Here is a 20,423-nt window from a genome sequence, read left to right as displayed (position 1 = left end):
TCCACTAACTTCAGGGGTTATTCTCCTTTTGTTAATACTAACCCCTAACTCGCAAAGCATGGTAGTGGAGTAGATCTTCTATGAAGAGATCTGTACACATTTCACTTTGCACTATGTGGTGTATTGTAGCATGTTTACCTTCCTTAGATAAGAAATGATTGTACTTTAGAAGAGGTGTTCATTAACTGATGGAATGTTTCAGAAAATATTTCTCAGAGCAATATAATAATGCTTCTTCCTGTATTTATACAATAGATACTGACTTAAAAAGAAAGACTTCCTACTGGCAAAACAATCCCCAAGATCTATGTGGTGATTCTACTTGTTGCCCTGTAAACTTCTTACTTAATTTTCAGCATACAGAAGCTTAGAGTATGAACTGACCTTGCACAAACTTAACCAACTTAAGCAGTATTCTTCCAGATGTGTGCTTCATTATTTAAGTGATGCTGCACTGTCGGACTCCTTCTGAAATGACGTGGACATGCCAATCTAGCATCTAGTCCTCAGATTTTTAGTTCCTCTAAGTAGAAAACACTGTATAGATGGAGAGATGATTCTGCTTACTCCAGGGATATTCACATGGATTTGAAATGTTAATCAATGCAGTTCAGAACTCTCTAAAAAGTTCTGTTCTGAGAGTGGTAAAACTTCTGCTTCACGTCTGCAGTCTAAGTGTGTGTTTATAATAGATGATTAAATATTCAGGATATTAAATATTTTTGTCAGATTTGATAACAGAAAAGCCATTATAACAGTTTTTATAATGCTCTTTAAGTTTATTTGATTTTAGGCAAAAAATGGGCTCTGTACTTCTTTTTTTTTTTGCAAGTAACTGTATGCTGCAATGTTATAACTGAGATTTCCACCCCTTTCCTTCAATGTTTCTCCACAAAGCAGCAAACGTCAGCAGAGGCACCTGAGAGAACTGACCCTGCCCTAAAGGAGGAGGACAAGCAGAAATAGCTCAGCTTAATCAGTGCAAGTAATGTAATGAGAGGATTTCAAAAGAACAATTTAAAAAAATGTACCGTGACTTTTGCAGAGAGCAGGAGGGATTTATAACAACATTTTTTTCCCACCTAACTTGATGACTGTTGATGAGTTTATTTTCTAAATAGGCATATGCGCTTGGAGGCAACAGGATGGCAGCCCCTATCTGACCCCGATGTCTCTTTTTTGACAAGACAGCTTAAGAATTTCACACTTCACTTAGTGCCAAATTTAATTTGCTATTTTTTTAAATAAAGATTACTTGCACAGTGAGGAGGCTGTTGGTTTAAGCAGGGCCTGAAAGATTTTGAGCTTTTAGAAGTGTGCAGTAGAGCATGCCAAATTAAGCTGGTTTTCTAAGTGCAGGCAGTTTCTTTGATTTTTCACTAATTTATTGCATGTGTAATTATTTAAGGAATTACGCATGGAGCTAAAACACAATTCTCCGAATTGATGGAGAAACAATCCATTTAAGCTTAACAAGCGTGTACAATAATCGTACAGTTACAGAATCACAGAATGGTTCAGGTTGGAAGAGACCTCTGGAGGTCATCTGGTCCAATCCCCCGATCTTCTAATGAGAAGAATTAAAGAGCTTCACTTATGACATTTTATAGGTTTCTGTATCCAATGCTTTTGGGGGAGAGGAGTTTTCTCCATTAACTGACTGTATTTAAAACTTTTGACATTTCTTTCTTTGCTCATTCAGCCCATTCAGCCTTCATGCCAAGCAGCTTCCATTGTAGACTTTGGTCCTGAATGTCTTTGTGTATCTGAGGTGGATCTTCAAGTTCCAGATAAAAAGGACTATGCTCATGTTGAGAAAACATTTCTGCTTCCTGGATCTGCAGTCTAAGTAAGCAAACCAGGAAGGGAGGAAGGAAGTTGGATGATGTGTGAGACATCTGCCCAAAAAGACATAGGAAATGAGAGTCAGAGCAGGGAAATGAATCAAAACTCATGACTTTAATTACAACCTTCCACCTGGTACCAATGTTGTCTGCATCCATAGTGCAAGCCTGTCCTGGTTTTGGAGGAACACCTCTGACCTTTCCTTACAGTCATCTTGTGTTATAGGCATTGACCATAATAAGATATTCTGTGCATATTAGTGAATCAGGCTTATTGCCAAAGCTATGGACAAATTCAGCTTTAGCTAAAAGAGCAAGCTGGCGTAGAGTTTCCGCACTTGAGATCCTAAACAAAAAGAGGTTTTGCAGTTAGCATTTTTCCCCATGTATCTTAGTTGCAAGCAATTAGTGCATTACTGTGTTTAGGCAGGTCTACAAGGTCTGTTGAACCCACTCGCACTGTCCAAGCTTGCAAAAACTATGTAGCCATGGTCAGCTTGCCTGAGCTTAATAGCCTGTTTTCTCAACTAATTTTGTAAGGACTGATTTAGGATTGTGTTTACACAGCTGTATTGTTTCAGTTTGCATCAGAATGTGGACAGACCTGACGTGTCAGCCCAAGAAGGTCAAATAGTTGTACTTGCGAGGATGTGGTTGTGGGTACTTTCAGGAGAAGAGCACCAAAACAACTTGTCCCTGTGTGCACATATATTCCAGAGGTGAGTCAGGCTACTGGCATGAGGAAGAGGGACAGGAAAGCATAAGTTGCTTGCCTTAATAGCACTGTCAAGAACTTTTGGTTTTCTTTCTTCAAAAGCATTTGACAAGCAAACAGAGGGGACAGCTTAAAAGAAAAGTTGCTCTAATGGGGAAGATGTGGAGGCAGGTCATCCTGAAACTGCACTTTAACTGTATCACGGTGGATTATTCCTCATCTGACAGACTCTTAGCTCTTTAAAAATCCAAGCACAAGATGTTTAGCTTAAAATTATTTAACAATATTTTTATTGTGTTAAGGCCTTTTTTTTTTTCCCAGTGTAAATATGCCTGGCCCCCAGCTTGTGCACTGCTGCTGGAATGCACAGAGTAACTCTTACTTTAGGGGGAACCTGTTTTGTGCATGAGCCAATTACTGGAAATTTTGAGAGTGTGTTTTGCCTCAGAAAGCTTTCTTTAGTTAATCCTGTTACAGACCTGCTAAGAACCAATTCTTTAATACTTATTCTTTAATACTTATTGAAGCAAAACTCCATTTCTGAACAGGTAAACAAAGAATGATTTTCAGTTTACTGTAGCAATAGGGACTAAATTTGTTCTCATGTTCATTTCATCTTTTGGAGAAAAAAACACTTGCACATAAAAGGAATTCAAATATATATATATTTTTTTAAATCATTTTTGTCTGAAACAGTGACAGAGTTTGATCTCTAGAAATGCCTTTTCTTCTTCTGTATTACAAGTACCCAGTTTTCAGGGCTGATCAACCTGGAGCTGTGTGAACAAAGGCTAATACTTGACTCTAGTGGAATTCATCTGTTAAGGAATGTATCACTCAACACCTCAGCAAACTAGGATTTAATAGCTCCTAGATCATGCATGGACTGTTCTCCAGAGCATTAAATTTTACCCTAAATGCATCACAACCATAAGCATAGTTTGAATAACAAAGCAATTGTGCATGAAAACTGTTAGTTACAGATGCAAATAGCTTGCTGCACTCTGATGGCTCTGAGTCGTCTGGGCTACTTCGGTTTAAAAAATTGTATCCCCATGGTTGATTGTCCTTATTGCCTCTTTTAAAATTCCCTTAACAAAATATCCCCAAAGTCCAGCAGTTTTTCTTTCTGAATGATGTCCACTTATTAGCCTATTCTAAAGCTTTGTTTTCAGTTGAGACATTTTCAGAGCAGTGTTTGACTTGTCTGAATTAAGCTGCCCACAGTTCTTAATCATCTTTGACAACTAATTGTCTAACTCACACTGCATTCAACCTTGTCAGCATATGTGCGTTGTACAATTAAGCAGCAGCTGTGCTGTTTTTGTCTGCAGTGTTAGAAATAGATGTTACCTGCTAAACACATCGCATTGGTGGGGAAAAGCAGAAAGAGGACTGAGAATGTGTTTATTGCACATCTTTGTTGGCCCAAGTAGCTACACAGTAAACTTGTCTTGTACTGTAAGTATAGGTTCTTTATTTGAAGAAAATTTTAGCCCTAGTTAAAAGTAGCATTTCTCCAAACTGTCCGGTTAAAAGATGGAAGCGAATTGGCTGAGGTGTGCACAGTGTGGCTATGCTCATTGAAGTAGTGCATAGCAAATGATTTTTGTTGATGATCAGAAATTTTGATCCAGTGCTCAGGGTCCAGCTCTGATCTCAGAGTGTGTTGGTTGCAGTCCAGGGACAAACACCCTTACAGTCTTTGAGAAGAGAGTGCATTTGAAATGTTTGTCACTGGGAAACAGTGAACAAATTTCTCACTTCCAAGAGCCCCCTGCTGCTGAGAGGGATGAAGAGCCCCAGTGTTACCAACGGTCGCAACAGGAATTTTGTAAATTAAAATCACTTTTTCTTTCAGTGTAAAATCCCCGTTTTACACTGACAGAAGTCCCACAATATTATTTTGCACAAGAAGGCTCTAAAGCCAATATGGCATTAGAAACATTAAGAGTGGACAATCACAGGGTGTTTTATGAAAGTCTTCGTCAGTATGTTGCCTTTCTGCTGCTCCTACATGCCTGTGATATCATGTTTGTTGTAACTGAATCCTCACATCTGCAAACTTAAAATCAAAGCTACAAAAATTTGCTTGCCATCAATTATATTAATGAAAATAACTCAAGCAGTCTTCCATGGTCACTGAAAGAAGAGTAGCAAACCAAGTTTTTCATTTAAGATTCTCTGTTATCACTGTATTATGCCGCTTTTTGGAGTCCTTAAAATGTGATTTTGTCCTTGAAACCACAGGGACAGCATAATCTTATGTATAAGCTCTCCCCATTGCTGCTATTAAGGAACTCCATAGCTATAATTATGCCATGGAAATAGATGGTACAGGAACACAGAAAGCTGGAAAAAAAATAAACAAGAATGAAGAATGACTAAAATGCACTATCCTCTGCAAAGCAGAGATTCCAGCCTGTATGTTTCAAAGTGGTTTTGTCTCATGTGGTGTTAGGAGGGTTTTTTGAGTAAAAGAAAACATAAAAAGCTACAACATGAAAATCTTGAGCATCACTGTATTTGTAGGACATTGTCACCAGTGTGTGCATGTGTGTATATCTATGTACAAAGAGATTCCTCCTCTATCGATGTTTTAATAGAACTCATTAGAATATGGGAGAAAAATAAGCACTGAAATAGGGAGAAGGAAAAGGACAAAATCTGAAATTCCAACAAATTGTCGTGCTTCTGTTAATTTTCATGAATTAGCATTTTCTGGAATATTTTATAAACTAGTCTTTGGCTGGTTCCTGATATATTTCATAAGTAATATTTTTAATAATCAAGGGGAAATATAATTTAGTGTTCTATCCTGTGTGTTCCCCTCCTCTGCAGTCCTGCTTATGTTGGACTCTCTTAGGTGACAGTAACTGCAGTGTTTCAGCTCAGCAGTGGTAGCACACAGCCAGGTTCAGTGCCAGCTGTAATGCAAAGGAAACTTCAGCTGTTCTTGCCCTGCAGATGATCACAGTTGTGATTTGAGAAGGGGTGATCAGAGGTTAGTTTTCCTGTGACTGCAGGCTTCAACTTCAAGTGAGAAACGTTTAAATGTAAAATCCATAGGTGGGTTTGATGAACGTGACCTGCCACATGATAGAAATGTTTCTAAGGAATTATTCACAACAGAACAGTTTCAAGGTGCATCTTTCTTACTTTTTTGTTTATTTTCCAGTAGGTTTAGAAGAACAAAATGGGACAACAGACTTACATCATTCCTAATGCTGGTCCATATTCTTTTAAATGATTTCTGCTTTTGTTTACTGTATATTTATCTTTTATTCCCAACTGTAGGGCCTGTAGATTTTTAAACAACAAAAATATTTTCATGCTTTTAACATATTGTAAGTTGGCATGCATCATCCTGTGATCTTTTTTTCCTCCCAGGAAGATGCTGAAACTGCTCATTTTTAGTAGCAATAGTTTGATCAGTTGAGCAGTTATCAGAAATATCAATTATTGTGTTTATTCCTTTTTTCATAACAGAAGCACAGAACACAAATTCAGTTAATCAAATATGAAACAGGATTATTTAAGTACTTTTCAGTATTTAGGTATTTAAAGTATTTAAATTAAATATTTTATTTAATTATTATCATTAGATTATAATTTACAGAAAACATCCAGTACCCCTTTGCCCAGTATTTCATCCACCTGAGAGATCACTGAAGCTGAAGCAGTTACTGTCCTCTTTCGAGTGATAACTCCATTGGACTCATTCTGCTACACTGTCATTCTCTGAGTAGTGCTTTAGTTCTCCTGTCATTCTGCAGATATCAAAAGCAGTGCAAATCAAACCTTTTGTTAACACACGAAAGCTTTACCACCCAGAGAAGTGTGTCAGCTTTTTTTTTTTATTTATTTGTTCTGAAATTTTCACTTATTGCCTTCTGGGTCAAATGACGAGTATTTGGAGGCAGAGTGTAGCTTCAAAGTCCTCTTTTATAAGGAACCTAATTACGTAGCTTGTCCTACTAGAAAAATATTCCTGATCAAGAAAGTTTACTGCATTGTGTTTCTCAAAGGATGAACCTACTAAATCTCTAAGCTGTTTTTCTTCACTTGCTTGATTTATCTAGTGAAAATGGGGGAAAGGCAAGTAAAGTTATCAGGGCCCCAAAGGCAGAGGATGAAAACTGAGAAATTGGCTTCTCCTGTTCTTGACCCTCTTATTGGGAAACAGCTTTTGCTTATCTCAAAGAAAAAAAAAAAAGTAACTTTCAGAGTATGCAACTCAACATGTGGTCCTATACTCAATGACATATTTTCTTCCTGGCTTCTTCCTGCTCTAATACTGTTGACAGTCTCAGTTAAGCCAAATATATGTAATGTTTTCTTTTAAGCCTGGAGCAGCAGCTCTCTTTGGCTACTACTTTAGGAAAACAGATATTTTAAATTTCTTTGCATCTTTCATTAGAAATATTATAATAGATGGGGAAATAGAGAGGTGGAAATTTTCCTTGGATAAGCATATGCCTGTTCTGCTTGCTTTTGAAGAGCTGTGATTGTCAGAGGTCCAAAATGGGCCAAGTCAAATTAGCACTAATTAACACTTCAGCATCATTTGTGCTGTAAATAGCATATTCACCACAACTTACTACTGCCTCATTGTGGCAGCCTGTGAATAAATCCACAAGTACCTAGCAGATGCTCAGATATTTAGGAGATATAAACCATGCCACTAACTAGATAGCCCGATAGTCTAGCTTTATGAGAACTTGATATGCTAAAAAATAAAATAAAATTATATATTTCTTCCTGCTGCCAGGGTGTGCAAGTGATGCATTAATATTAGGGCAGTGACTTCATATGCTACAGGGTTAATTACCTTCTGTTTTGTAAAGCACTGTTCAAAATTTCTCTAAATTCTATCCAAGAGTTGCTTTATTAATCTAGTTTATGAACTGGAATCTATAAGATTTATTTACAAGAAAGGGCCGTTTTACACAAGCATCTTCCTGATTCCCTGCCCAGCTCCCCCCTCCCATTTAGAAATCCTAGAGTGAAGGTGGCTGCCTCTAAAAGAAATAATGCGGAGGATGTCTTAACAAACCAAGGGGCTGCACATTCTTTTCTCTTGCAAAATTCAGCGGCACTGCTCCTTGGCTGTATGAACAGCTGTGGCAAAAGCCCCAAGCAGGAGGAAAAAGAGTGGGTACAGTGGCAGATGAGATGGAGCAGGAGAGAGAAGGCAGCATGTGGTTGAGCAGTTGGGTAGGGATGAATTTAAAGCAACGGAGGGTTGGCAGGAGAGTTTTGAAAATGGTCAAAGCATGGAATAGAAATGGTAGCATGTCCCATGATGCTGACAAGAGATCACTGAAAGCCTGGCTGGAAAGAGTTGCATAAGGACTCTTAAATATGTTTGATCTGAACAACATTTCTAATGCTAATGAGACCGGACACATTTTCTAGGACTACTCTAAGCTTGTTTTCATATTTTCATCATACTAAACTTTTAGACAGCAAGAAAGCAAAGGAACGCTGCTTCCTCCCAAAAAGACGTGACAGAGAGAGAAAAGCTATGGTTTTCTTTGGTTTAGAAACCTGTTAATGCCCAAATATGTTTAAAAAAAATCATCTAAAGCATCATCATGAAAAACTGCCTCCATTTCTTTTAGTGAACATCTTATCCAAGGGGATGAAACCTTTCAGTAGTAAAGGAAGAAAATTGCCTTGGAATGGATGAGTTCATTGGTCATCCATCTACTGCACTTTAAAGCAGTAAATGGTCCTTCTGACGTCTCTTCCCACCAAATATCAGTTCTCATTTTCAGAGAGCGTCTGGAAATTGTATACATTAGGGGATGCTGCTTAGAAGTAATAAAACATGCTATGGATGTGATGAAATTAATTTAATCTATAATGCCATGGAAGAAGCATATGTTGAATACTTCTCCAAGGGATAAGTAGGGCATTTAATCACCAAAGTTTCGGTCTTTGGCCTTTAAAATGCTTGATTACATACATTCAGGAGTCCTGGCCCCCAGGGCATTAGAAGTTAGGAAAGGTTGGGGTTTGATCACTGAACACTGCTGGTATTGATTTGTTCTGATATTCACTAAAACTTACAAAAAGCATTAAATACCACACTTCTGTGTTTATCATCTCTATCATGATAAATACATGAAAATGGCCTTTTTTCTGTTTCTGAATTTTAATTGTGAAAATGATTGTATCAGAGATGATGATTCAGGCTTATATTTTCACTTGTCTTGACTGTTATGAGTAGTGACATCTGCCTGCCTTAGAGTTTGAATTAAAAAAGGCATTACTGCCTGGTTTGTTATTATTATTGCTCCTACATTCTCACACAAGGCATAAAACCAATTTGGCATAAATTCTTTACATAAATGCTATCTTTAAGTGCAACCAGGGATGAACATTAGCCATTAAATCCTTCCGAGCAGTAACAACCAGGAGGGTTAAATGGAGCCCCTATCAAACACAAACATGGAGGAAAATGGAAGGAGGCTTCTGTGCACACTGTCTGCAGCCTGGAGAGGAACAGAGCAAAGAGAACCTCTGTAATTTACTGTGCTTCTCTGCCATAGGGAAAAAAGAATTAAAACACATAACCTAAACCAAAGCCCAGTAAAGCCTGTGGGAGGCTTTCTGTTATCTTCAAGTGTACTAGATCTGGTTGATAGATTTCTAAAATATAAAGCATCTCACATTGTTCAAGAGACTTTCCATGCAATGGACACGTACAATGAAATCTTTTATTCTCTTTTTTCCCCAGATTTGGCCTTGAAAACATCCTAGAGCTGATTGTCACCAAACTTTGGGCAGAGTTAGATTCTCATCTGAACTTTGAGGATACAGTCCTTGTCTCTTCTTGTTTGCTGCAAGACATAATTTCTTTCTCATTTGCTGCTCTGTTCTTGGTTATCTGCAGGACAAAGGATTCTGTACCAGAAATAGAACTGCAGATGGAAATGGCCTATAAGGGTGATAGCTCTTCTGTCTATCCCATCAAAAGTGCTTGCTGCTTCTCTCCTGTATCCTGTATTCCAAGAAGTGTGCGGAGAGTTACCTCTACACAGAGATGCTGGTAAGTGTGCATTCTTGCTGAGAAAACAATTACAAGGTAGAATAACTTGTAAAAATGTTAAGATCTGCTTTTCAGGTAGTTACATATGAGCACACCAGCACATTGGTGTACGTCCTTACTTTGGTCATCTGTTATTTAGCTTCTTGAATGCATCTTTGTACCAAGCATCTACATGCAGAATTATGTGAGTCAAGGGCCAGGATGACTGTGCAGATCTGTGTTCAGGGTGGCAGAGTGCCCCAAGGGGACTGTGAGTAGATCGGTGATGTGAATGGTTCAGAAGGGTGGAATGGATCCTTACCAGTTCCACGTGCAGAGCCATGCAGGAGCCTGTCCAAGTCATCTCACGTGGGAGACCGCTCGCTCCTGTTCGCAAAGGAAACACGTTTGCCAGCGAGGAGTCATCCATGCTTCTTTCTCAGCAGTGTTTGATGGAGGCATTCGTTTTGTCCTCAGGCAAGCTCTCAGTTCAGGCCTTCGGACTCAGACTGCTGCAACCCTCAGGGAGTCCCAGCAGGGGAGCCAGAGCAAACCCCTGTGGCCAGAGGCCCAGGACTGGCAGCAGGCTGCTTTTTCCACCTCTTGAGCTGTCAGTTTTCTGACAGATTTTTTCATTTCCCTAATGTTAGGGCTTCACTACAAATCTCACCTATTATACTGGGTGTTTCTAGGGGAGTGGGTGTGTAAGATATGGGGCAAGCAGGAGAAAGGTGACTTGCTATTAATTTAGGTTAACCTTATTTTTTCTAAGTTAGCATGAGAGGTTCAGGAACAGAAGAGGGGTGAAGGAAGGAGGTGCCTTTGTCATCAGAGTGTGCATTTATGCAAGGTTTGTGTGAAGTTTCTCTTGGCAGTTGGTGTGATGACCGAGCAAAGCTTCTGTTTCCAGCTGCTTGTTGCCTCTAACAACCTCAGGTTGCTGTGTTTTATCCTGAGATCGCATGGACACCTCCTCGTCTGTGTACACCAGCGCACAGGACAGAGGAAGAACACCTGCACAAGCATTGTGCAATTCCATTAAATGCACTTGTAGCTGATGTACTGTGACCGGTACAGTGGAGGCTGTGACCATTTGCGTTGCGGAGCTATTTTAATGTTTAATATCCTGAATTGTTTCAGTAAGTAGACAAGGTATGAGATGATACTGTACATGACAGAAGGGCAGGGCAAGTAACTCACCTTTTGGGCTTTTTCTGTTTGCTGTATTGTCAGTGGTGAGCAGATAGAGCTTTAGAGAACTGCAAATAGTCCGTGAAGCTAATACCCTTGGGCAGCTCATTTGCCTAGCACAGAGCATGTGAAATACTCAACTGGCACAATGCAGTACAAATATTTACTAAATATTTACTAAATATTTACTAAAATCAGTTTCTAGTTTTTACCTTGAGTGGGAGAGCACATCTTGAACAGTTAATCTCTATTGTGCCCTGGTATGCAATGCCTCTACCAGAATATGTTCAGCACAGTTCTGTCATCAAGCCATGGACGCACATGTAGATGGTTTTAGACAGTAAACCAGTGAAAGCGTATCCTATTTTGTTGTGCTGAGCACAGGAGAAATAAAAGGTGTCACCAGGCCCAGGATCCTGCAACAAAAGTGACCTGTTTAAACAGGTTTTTTTTTTTTTTAATGTGTTCAGCCATAATCAGCTCAGAAAGGCACTTGAACAGTTTACTATGGCACTTTCAGCATCTTGCCTAAATAGCGAAGCTGACATCTTTGGCAAGTGCCAAAGCAGCAGCTGGTAGCCATGAATGTTTTTGCTGCGCAGAAAAGCAGCAAGCTGTTTCTCATGGTACTCAAAGCTGTAGGCTCCTGAGCAGTACTGTCAAGGTCTCTCATAGGAAAAGTATTTGTGCTTTTGTGCCCCACGCAAGGCTGTCAGTGCCATCACAGCTTTGGCGATATGCTGCTTCTGTCACCAGCAAATCCATGTGTTCACAGAAACAAAGGACTGCCTCATGTGATCTCTGTTAGCGTGTTGTGTTGATAAAGTGGTCACATTCTGCTTTTCACCCACTCGTTTAAGCAGTTCTTCAGTTTCTTTGTTTCTTTGCAGTTGAGAGCGATGAGTTTAGAAGGATGCAGATGAAAATAGTGCATGGAAAGAAATTTTCAATGAGGTCACTTTGCTTTTCCACCAGATGAGGAAGAGGTTAAGGACAACCATTCAGGCTTGCTGAGAATGCGGATCTCTAGTAAAAGGTAGAGATTCTCAAATATTCATCCGACAGTTTATACCAGGAATGTCATAATGTTTTTCAAATACATTATTTTCCAACTAGTTTGTTTTTCTTTTTTTTTTTTTCCCCACAGTTCACTAGATGGAAAAAAAATAAAAAGTCTGTTTGTGGGGAGGATTTTCTTCTGTTAAAAGTATTTACACTGATATAAAGAGCATAGCAATGTTAATATGTCATTGTTCTCATCCTGATTTCATTTTCTATCTGCTTTGCCCTGAAGTGAATGACTGTTCAATGTTTAGGACAATGGAAACTGGCTCTATTTGTGTGTTGTGTGCTTTTAAAAATTTCCTGTATGTGGGCTCGCCTGCCCATATGGTGTGTTACCAGAACAGTACTTTATGGGTTTGGAAGTTTGTCAAGTGCTCACAGAAAATAGCTAGGTTTGAGCTCCTTTGCTGTCTGAATTCTTACTCTTCTATTTAACAGTTGGTTTATACACCTAAAATACTTAATTTTGCCATGGACACGGTTAATACTTCAGAGGACATGGGAACAATCGATGCTTTTTGTAATTGCACTGTTGAGGTCTGCCTTTCCACCTTAGCATGAAGTCCACTGCAGCGTATCAGCGAGTCAAAGCCTCCAGAGATGTTCAGTCTACTCTGAGTGGCACGCTGACTGCCACTTAATATTGTCTCAGGGTACCTGGGGTCTTTTGTCATGGAATTGCCATGCCTAAACTCCAAAGGAGGGTATCCTAAGGGAGGAAAGAGACCCGTGGATTGAGGAGGCTCTGCAAATGAAGTCGAGATTAAAGAGGATCTCATAGAAAATGTCACCATTCCAATGGCGGTCCTGTGTTGTGGCATATTCTTGAATATATTCTTTTTTTTATATATATATTATTTTCCCAGAAGTATTTGAGTATATTTATAGATAAATTCTATCAAAATAACATGACGATACAGGTATGTTTAACTGGTTCCTTCGCATGTGTCTGTTTGTCATTACAAAGCTGAAAAGACACAGCTGCAGAATGGAACAAAAAAAATGTAATCTGCTTGAGGTGGATGGGAAGCACCATTCATGAAAACTTCTGATTAAATTAGAGCTGGTAACTGTCTTTGTTTTTTAAAAAAAGGTCTTTTAAAAGGTCTTGGTTTAAAAAAAGGAAAAGAAAAAGGAGAAAAAAAGAGAGGTAGTTACAAGCCTCCTGTAGAGTGGGCTGAGAGGAGATAACTACAGGATTTCCAAAACTCTTACTAATCAGTGACAGTGAAAGGAGGTGAAAGATGTGCAAATCCTGCTCCCCTGACAGGGTCTGCCATGTCCTGGCAGAAGCCTGCAAGGCACTGGTGATGCTGCACAAAGGCATTTGCAAACTCCCTGGAATACTTTTTGCTCCTGAAGTATGCAATTTAAACATGCAACTTTTCTATACCCAACTGCTGCATAACAGCACAGAATTTGTATGCTGTCAGGTAAGTCTGAACAGTTAACGTATGGGCTAATTAGAATGGATCTGTGATATAATGAACTTCTAAGGAGGTCACGGCTGGAAAACTACAAGAAATACAAGTTTTTTCTTCTTTGCCTGGGAGTCATTATCTATTTTAGTTCCTCTTTATTGAAATGTGAATCATGTGAGTCCTACCTTTGATTTATTTTTTTTATCTGTGCTTTGACTTCATAGGTTATACAAAACACAGCAGAGGAGAGCCATGAGACTATATATCAAGTATTATAGTGCATTAGAGTAATCACTTTTTCCTCTAACACATTAGATGTTGTCATCAAGTTTTATGAGTAAAGGTGTTATTTTTCTCAGAATCTCCTAAAACTATTCATCTTAATTAGCAGTAATATAAGCTTCTTCATAAAGTTAGAAAACATTTTATTACAAAGAAATTTTGTGGTAAATGTACCCACTTAATATTTCTAAACAAAGTGATATGAAACTTTTTTTTACAGCTCAGAAAGCTTTGTGCATTAAAAAAAATAATTAAAAAACACAACATTTTGCAACTATTGTAGTAGAGTTAAAAGTCATGGTACTTTCCCCTTAAGGAACAAGGTGGTGAGCTCTGGTTTGTAATTCACAGGATAACTGCTCCCAGCGCTTTTGATGCCCATCCACCTTCTGGGCAGAGCCCCGTAACTGCTGATGCTGTGGCTGTGTCCCGGGTACGTGATTAGTAGTTGTTCTCTTTGTTCTCCTTACTGTGATGTGACATGTTTTCCTACAGTCCCGTGTGAAACTGTAAGTACTTTTTGTCTTTTGACCCTGATCCAAAAAAGCTTTTTAACTGGGGGTCAGACTCCCACTGACCTCAGCAAATGCAAAATGGATTGTGTTATAGAATGCCACAATTTGAAAAGAAAAACAATACAAAGAGATAATCCAGCTGTCAATGGCCAACCCTAGGAACAGATTTGTTAAAGATGAGCTCAGCTGCCATCCACCAAACTTACAAGGTAAAAGAAAATATGGGCTAAATAGTCCTCGTTCCCTGAGGTACGCATGACGGAAAGCCAGGACACCGATTCACAAGTGGCAGCTCCCCAGCAAGCTGGCGCTGATGCTGAGAACGTTGTTCCACACAGTGTTATTTCTAGTCCCAGTGTTTTGCTCCCTTTTCTTTTTTTTTAAAGGGGTTGATGAATAGAAGACCCTGAATGAAGTGGTTCAGCATTTGTTTTCTGATGTGGCAAACAACAAACGTTGCACTGTCGTAGCTGTGTTCAAGGCCTCCTTATTCATCAGCAGCCTTAAACTAGCTGTGTCCTGTCATTATGAAACACTATAGATATTTTTTTTCATCAGTCACAAAGTGGAATTTGACAAGAGAAGTGCTTGGAGAACAAGCATTAAGAGACATCTTGTACATTTGAATAGGGCATTTATAGATTATTTTTATCATTGGGCCAAAAAGCTTACCCTTTAAAAATTCTGAGTGCTATTCCCAACAGCAGTGTTACCTTTGCAAGATTTGCCTTCAACTGAGCTTAACCCCTTCACCCCTAACTTCTTTCTGGCCCCATGCTGGGTGCTGTGTGGCTTCTTACATTTAAAAAAGTAGACATCCTGCGGTGCTGATCTTCTGAAGACAAGGAGCCAGTTCAGCACTGTGGGACCCCAGACTGTCCTGCCCTGCCCTGGCTGCTACGAGGCAGGAGTCAGCAGAAGCAGGGCTCTGAGCTAGCTCTCTTTCACCTATCGTGTCCTGTGGGGAGTAGCTCCCATGCAGCATGGCTCTGGCTATGCACAGCTGCTTCACAGTCGTCTGAGCACCCTGCACTTCCATGTGCTGTTTAACTGGTGATCCAGTTGAACTAGCATGTTTTTACCTGTGTTTTGCCATCTTATCGTGTGAAAAGATGAATAGTTGAACTTTCTGAGGGTCATGCATATAGAATTATTTTCCCCCACTAACATATTATTTTCCAGTGTTGGATTAAGTATGTGCATTTGAGTGTCAAAATATGTACCTCAAGTTCTGTTAAAGTGAGAAAATGTGGTGTGTTTATACAGTAAAGCTTCATAGCTTTGTGCAGGTGGTGATTACTCTATACGGAGCCTGGGCAAGAGAGGTTACAGTAAATGCTGGCATTTACGGAGAAGCAGTTTGTCCATTATGTCACTCAGTCCAACAGCTTCATCTGAAATTTGTTGCCCTTTACTTATAGACTGATCCTGATATTTGAAACACAATGAGTACTATACTGCTCAGGTGTCCAGAATTTGAAACAAAATCCATTATAACTGCTATAGGCAGGGGGTTTTATGGTCATGAGGCACCAATGACAGTGGCAAGGGACAGCATCAGGAACTTTCAGCTAATGTTTGTTCGCAGACATTTCTACACAGTCTTAAAATAACAGTAATTGGTACAGAAAAAGCAGGTACAGCACGATCTCTGCCACTACAGGGAAGCAACTATACAGATAGATATGTAATGTCAGGAATACCGAAAATGAGATGCGATACAAAAATGCAAGTCATACTTTTAGATGGAAGATGGTTGGTTTTGCTGCACTGGCTTCTAATGACAATTTCTTCACAGGATGCTTCGGAAGTGATGGATTGAGGCACACACGTAATGACCTGTTCCAGTCAGAAACTGAGACAGCCTCAAAAGGAGTTGCCGACCAGATCTATAGAGTGAGACATGTGAGTGTATACAAGAGCAGCGCTAGCACATTTTGCATGTCTGTCTTCCTGCCAAAACAAGAACAAAAAGTCAGGACTGCACATTTTGGAGGATTAATCATCTGAGATTTTTCTTTAATTTATTACCAACAGAAATAATGTTCACTTTGTTTCTATTTTACAGGGAAACCCACATAACCTTTAAAAGGTATAAATAAAATTAAGTCCACATAGGCTGTGGGTCTGTGCAGCAGCTGTTCACATTACGCTATATTTTATCTGCATATGTTTAATCTTTTTTTTTTTTTTTCCTGAGCAACTGTCTCAATCTATCAAAATATTTGTAAATTGATTCAGTTTCTGGTGAAATTTGCTCTCACCAGCACAACAGAGAGACAGGGAAGACTTAAGCCCAGTGGGAAGGAAAATAAAATAAAAAACAAAACAAAACAAAATTGTTTTCCATTCCAGGTCGAACAGCTCAGTCCTAAGGCATTTGCCATGAAGACTGTGTGAAGCCAGTACTCTCACTTAGCAGCTACCTCATTTCTGGGAGATGTTTCATTTCATCAGACAGCTTTCTCCACAACTGAACAAGCACAAACAAAATGGTAGGTGATGAAGGACAGTTGTGCATTTCAGTAGAGGAGGAATTCACTTGGAGAGGAGGGATATTTGAGGACTGTTCCTGTTTTAACTCCTAACTTACCATGTCCTTATCTTGTTTTCCTCCTCTGTGTAATGGGTTAATGCTTCATTCCTGTATTTCTGTAGTCAGAGGGTGTCTGGGAGGCAGCTGTGTGACAATTTACTACCATAATGAAACAGGTAGGCTGGTAACCACATCCCATCACTTATCCAGCAAATTGTGTCTGCATTAGTCCAGCCTCCTTGTAATTGACCCTGAGCTGACAGGTATGGGAGGAAGACCACTTAAGCCTTCCAAATCCATCACTGCCTTTCTTGTGAGATAACACAGATTCCTGTGATAGACTCATCACGCAAGGAGGAGTGACGTTAAGTCCTGAGAAAATGGCAGTGGGGGCAGATACCATCATGACACATAACCGCTCTTCGGAGCTATCCTGAAGGAAATAAGTTTGTTAAAATCTTGGGATGTGGCATCATTTTCAGGGATGAAAACATGCAGACATGCAGATATGGCAGCATTGCCCACCAATATGCTCACACAGGCTAGTCTATCTTCAGCTTCTACGCCTGCAGTCATGTGAAAGCTGTGCACCTGAAGTTGTAGAAATCCACATGCTTTGATTGCACCCGGAATAAAATAAGCCTTGCAGCTCAGATCAATATATTGAACTTTAACTCTGCCTATAAAACAGAAAATCCAGATGTCAAGTCTATTTTTAAACTGTAGCAACAAAAGTGAGTTTGATGTGTTTGATAAAGCAAGTTTTCTGTGTGTGCCGGACTACCTGAGGCCTCACAGAAGGGTTTGCAGGGTGAAAGAGCTGGCTGGGCTGCTTGTGTAACTCGGTGGGTGTTTCAGCCTGGGCAGGAGCTGCTGGTAGGGTGACCGGAGCAAAGAATCATTGCTTTATGCACAGACAGTACCAAGCATTGACTGATCTGTATGTTTGTCGTTATTTTGAGCTCATTCTTCATCCTAAATTAGGTTACAGGTAAGCCACAAGCTTGTTACAAAGCAGAACAGTAGGCAACCACGCTGACTCAGCTGAAACTGTTGTGTATGTGTGCCAGCTGGGACCACTGATGCTCCTGTTGTGCCCAACTATAGCTTAAGGAAGGCACTGGGGAGGTGGTGCTGCCCAGCAGGCACTGCTCCCTGCTGGCAGATGGGCAAGGACTTTCCCAGTGCCTGTGCTCTTAGACCAAGGCCTACAGTCACATTAATTTTGCTTTGATCACTGATGGAAAGGAGAAGTGGGGGAAGCACTCTCAAAGTACTTGTTTCAGCTGCAAGACACAGCCCTACCACCACCTAGCTGAGATAAATGCACCCCTGCATTTCCCAGACTTTTGTCCTGCCCCATATGACCTAGGCTAGGAAATGCACATTTCTTCAGATGTGATTTTTCTTGCCATCAAGATTCCTTGTCATGTTCCTACAGCTCCCAGGAAAGTTAAAATCATCTTGTGCAATTTATGCCAGAACCATGCAGTCTGTTGATGTCAGAGCTGTGTGTGGGGACTTCAGTATAAGCGAGAATCATACCGCTGATTATTTCACTTATGGCTCCTTTGACGTTCAGGACTTCATCTATACTGGTTAAGTGGCCAGATGTCCTAAAGTTGTTGCATACAGCTGGACAATAAACTGTCTGCTACAGAGAAATGGCAAAGGCCTCCCTGCTTTATTAGGATAAAACTGGCAGTTTTATTGGCTGGCTTTTTGCCTTGATCATATTTACAGTGTTAGAGTCAACCTATTTAAATCATCTCAGTAGTGAGCTGGATACTCTGTAAAAGCAGTTCTGGTTCCAGCCTGAAGAATAGGTAGCTGTTTAATAGAAACAGAGGAATAATTATTTTTCATATTAAAATGTGGATATATGACAGTTCATCGCAGCAGCTGACAGCTTGTTTTGCTGCAGGCAAAATACCTCTTTGATAAAGTACACTGCCAAAATGAACCCAGCTAGTTTGAGAAACACACACTAGCAAATCAGTGTTTTTGCTACCTGTGTATGAGATGTGGTTTTATGTGTTAATACATAAAAGAACCTACTACAGGTGTTGTTATAAACAGAAGTTAAAACAAAATGCAACAAGGCCAGGAGCAAGTATCAGTCTGCATCAAACGAATCAAGTAGCTGATAAATGAAGGATGCCTGTGGCCCTGACTGCAGGGCTGGTTCTCAAGCTGTGGTCTGTGGGACACTGCTGCTCTGTAAGACATCAGAAGGTCTTCTGTCAAACAGCTGTGAAAGGAAGAAAACCCCTTTTTCAAAAAGCCTCCACGCATTCCCACAGGTTGCAAGCGAGGTGTGTGCATGTGCGTGCATGGCATCATCACTGTATGTATTTTAATCGGTCGCAAGCGGGTGTGCTGCTGGGGCGCAGCGTGACAGCCGCCCGCCTCAGTGGTTGCCTTAGCACACACATCACAGGGAGCTTTTGGTGGTGGTTGGGATTGTTTTTTTCCTTTACTGGTTTTATTCTTTCCCACTACTGCAGAGAAAGTCGGGGTTTCAGAAGCGCGGCGCGGGGAAATGTCACATAAATATTGCTGAGCCGGGAGAGCAGCGGGAGCTCCGCAGGGCAGAGCAGAGCAGGCTGCGGGCTGCGCCGGCCTGGGGGAACCCACAGCGACCCCAAAGCGAAGTGGGGCGGGCTCCTCTTGCTGCGGGTACCGGCACGCTGCGGGGATCCGAAGCGAACCCAAGCTGCTGTGCCGCCGAGGGGCAGCAGGTGGCGATGGCGCTGCACCACGGCACGGCTGGGCACGGCTCGGCACGGCTCGGCACGGCGGGGAGCCCGGGCTTCTCCCGCTTTGAAGGCTGCGTGCTGTACTGGAGGAGCAGAGGGGGGCTCCTTCTTTTCCCCGGCTATTGCAGTAAGGGAGAAGAAAATGGTGAATATGGATAAATTCTACTCGTGAAGGCACAAACAACCCGAGCTATAAGTCTTGTGGTCGCAGCAGTATTGTAGGAGCTAAGGAATACCGATTTCACTCGGAGCCAGACAAGGGAAAGGAGCCTGGTTTAACAGTCCAGCCTGAGCCCCTGGCTTAAAGAGATTTTATGAAAGCAGTGCAAACATTTGCTAGCCGAAGTTATGAAAACCTCTTCAAAGCTTTGGAGCAAACGGTGCTGTAACTGCCCTTTACCTGTTTAAAGTTTGATTTAGAAAGTTATTTTCGTACAGTTTGTGAGAGAAAGCTCTACATCCATGGAAGCTTGCTGGATGCGTTACCAGGTCTGTGTGAAGGTGAGGGGAGACCCACAAATGTCTCCATCCTCACCTGCCTGGGAGAGTGCTGGAGATGCACTTAAACATGCATGATGACAGGCAGAGCTAAAGCAGAATATAAGTCGAATGGTTTCAGAAGAGAAGACACGTTTGTAAAGAAACAGCGTATTGGGACATATCTGGGTACTCAGCAAACTAAAGAAATGTTTAGCAAACATTTTCTTTTCTTTTTTTTTTTTTTTTTAAGTTTAGGAAACTAGAGGAAGTATGCCAGCAAATTAAATGGGCTGATATGGATGGACACAATGCAGCTTATTTCAGATTCTCTCTGCTGCATTGGAAATCCATCCTGATCCAATTGTATCGGTCCATTAGCTCATCCTACTTATTAGGCTTGCACAACCAAACCCTTAACCGATGTCAGTTGTTATACCTCAACTGACTTCAGCAAGCAATGCCAGCATATACAGGCAGTCTTTCCCTATACATCCCCCTCCATCCCTTCCAACTCCTTGACCTTTCCTGGGAAGCCCTCCTTTGTTCAGCCAATTCTTGTCTTATAATGGTTTAACATCC

At 40.6% G+C, this 20,423-nt stretch overlaps 1 protein-coding gene across 5 annotated transcripts in view; it reads left to right on the top strand.

The window, feature by feature from the left end:
• LOC310905500 (uncharacterized protein) overlaps window positions 1–20,423 on the top strand; it is a 139,638-nt gene that overhangs the window by 82,533 nt on the left and 36,682 nt on the right. For 4 of the 5 annotated variants that reach the window (XR_014589116.1, XR_014589118.1, XR_014589119.1 and 1 more), the window contains 8 exons: window positions 1,703–1,849; window positions 2,412–2,563; window positions 9,461–9,616; window positions 10,532–10,734; window positions 11,677–11,822; window positions 13,906–13,987; window positions 15,868–15,974; window positions 16,425–16,564. Coding sequence is in view for 1 of the 5 variants with exons in the window: in XM_083851856.1 (XP_083707982.1) it covers window positions 1,703–1,849 (147 nt within the window). In the remaining 4 variants the exon portion in view is untranslated. The remainder of the gene's footprint in view (window positions 1–1,702; window positions 1,850–2,411; window positions 2,564–9,460; window positions 9,617–10,531; window positions 10,735–11,676; window positions 11,823–13,905; window positions 13,988–15,867; window positions 15,975–16,424; window positions 16,565–20,423) is intronic. The other variant, XR_014589117.1, reaches the window with a different exon arrangement.

The sequence above is a fragment of the Anser anser genome, assembly GCF_964211835.1.
Source record: "Anser anser genome assembly, chromosome: 11".
NCBI classification, from domain to species: Eukaryota; Metazoa; Chordata; class Aves; order Anseriformes; family Anatidae; genus Anser; species Anser anser.
The sequence above is the reverse complement of the archived record's forward strand: the minus strand, read 5'-3'. Positions and strand labels throughout refer to the sequence as shown.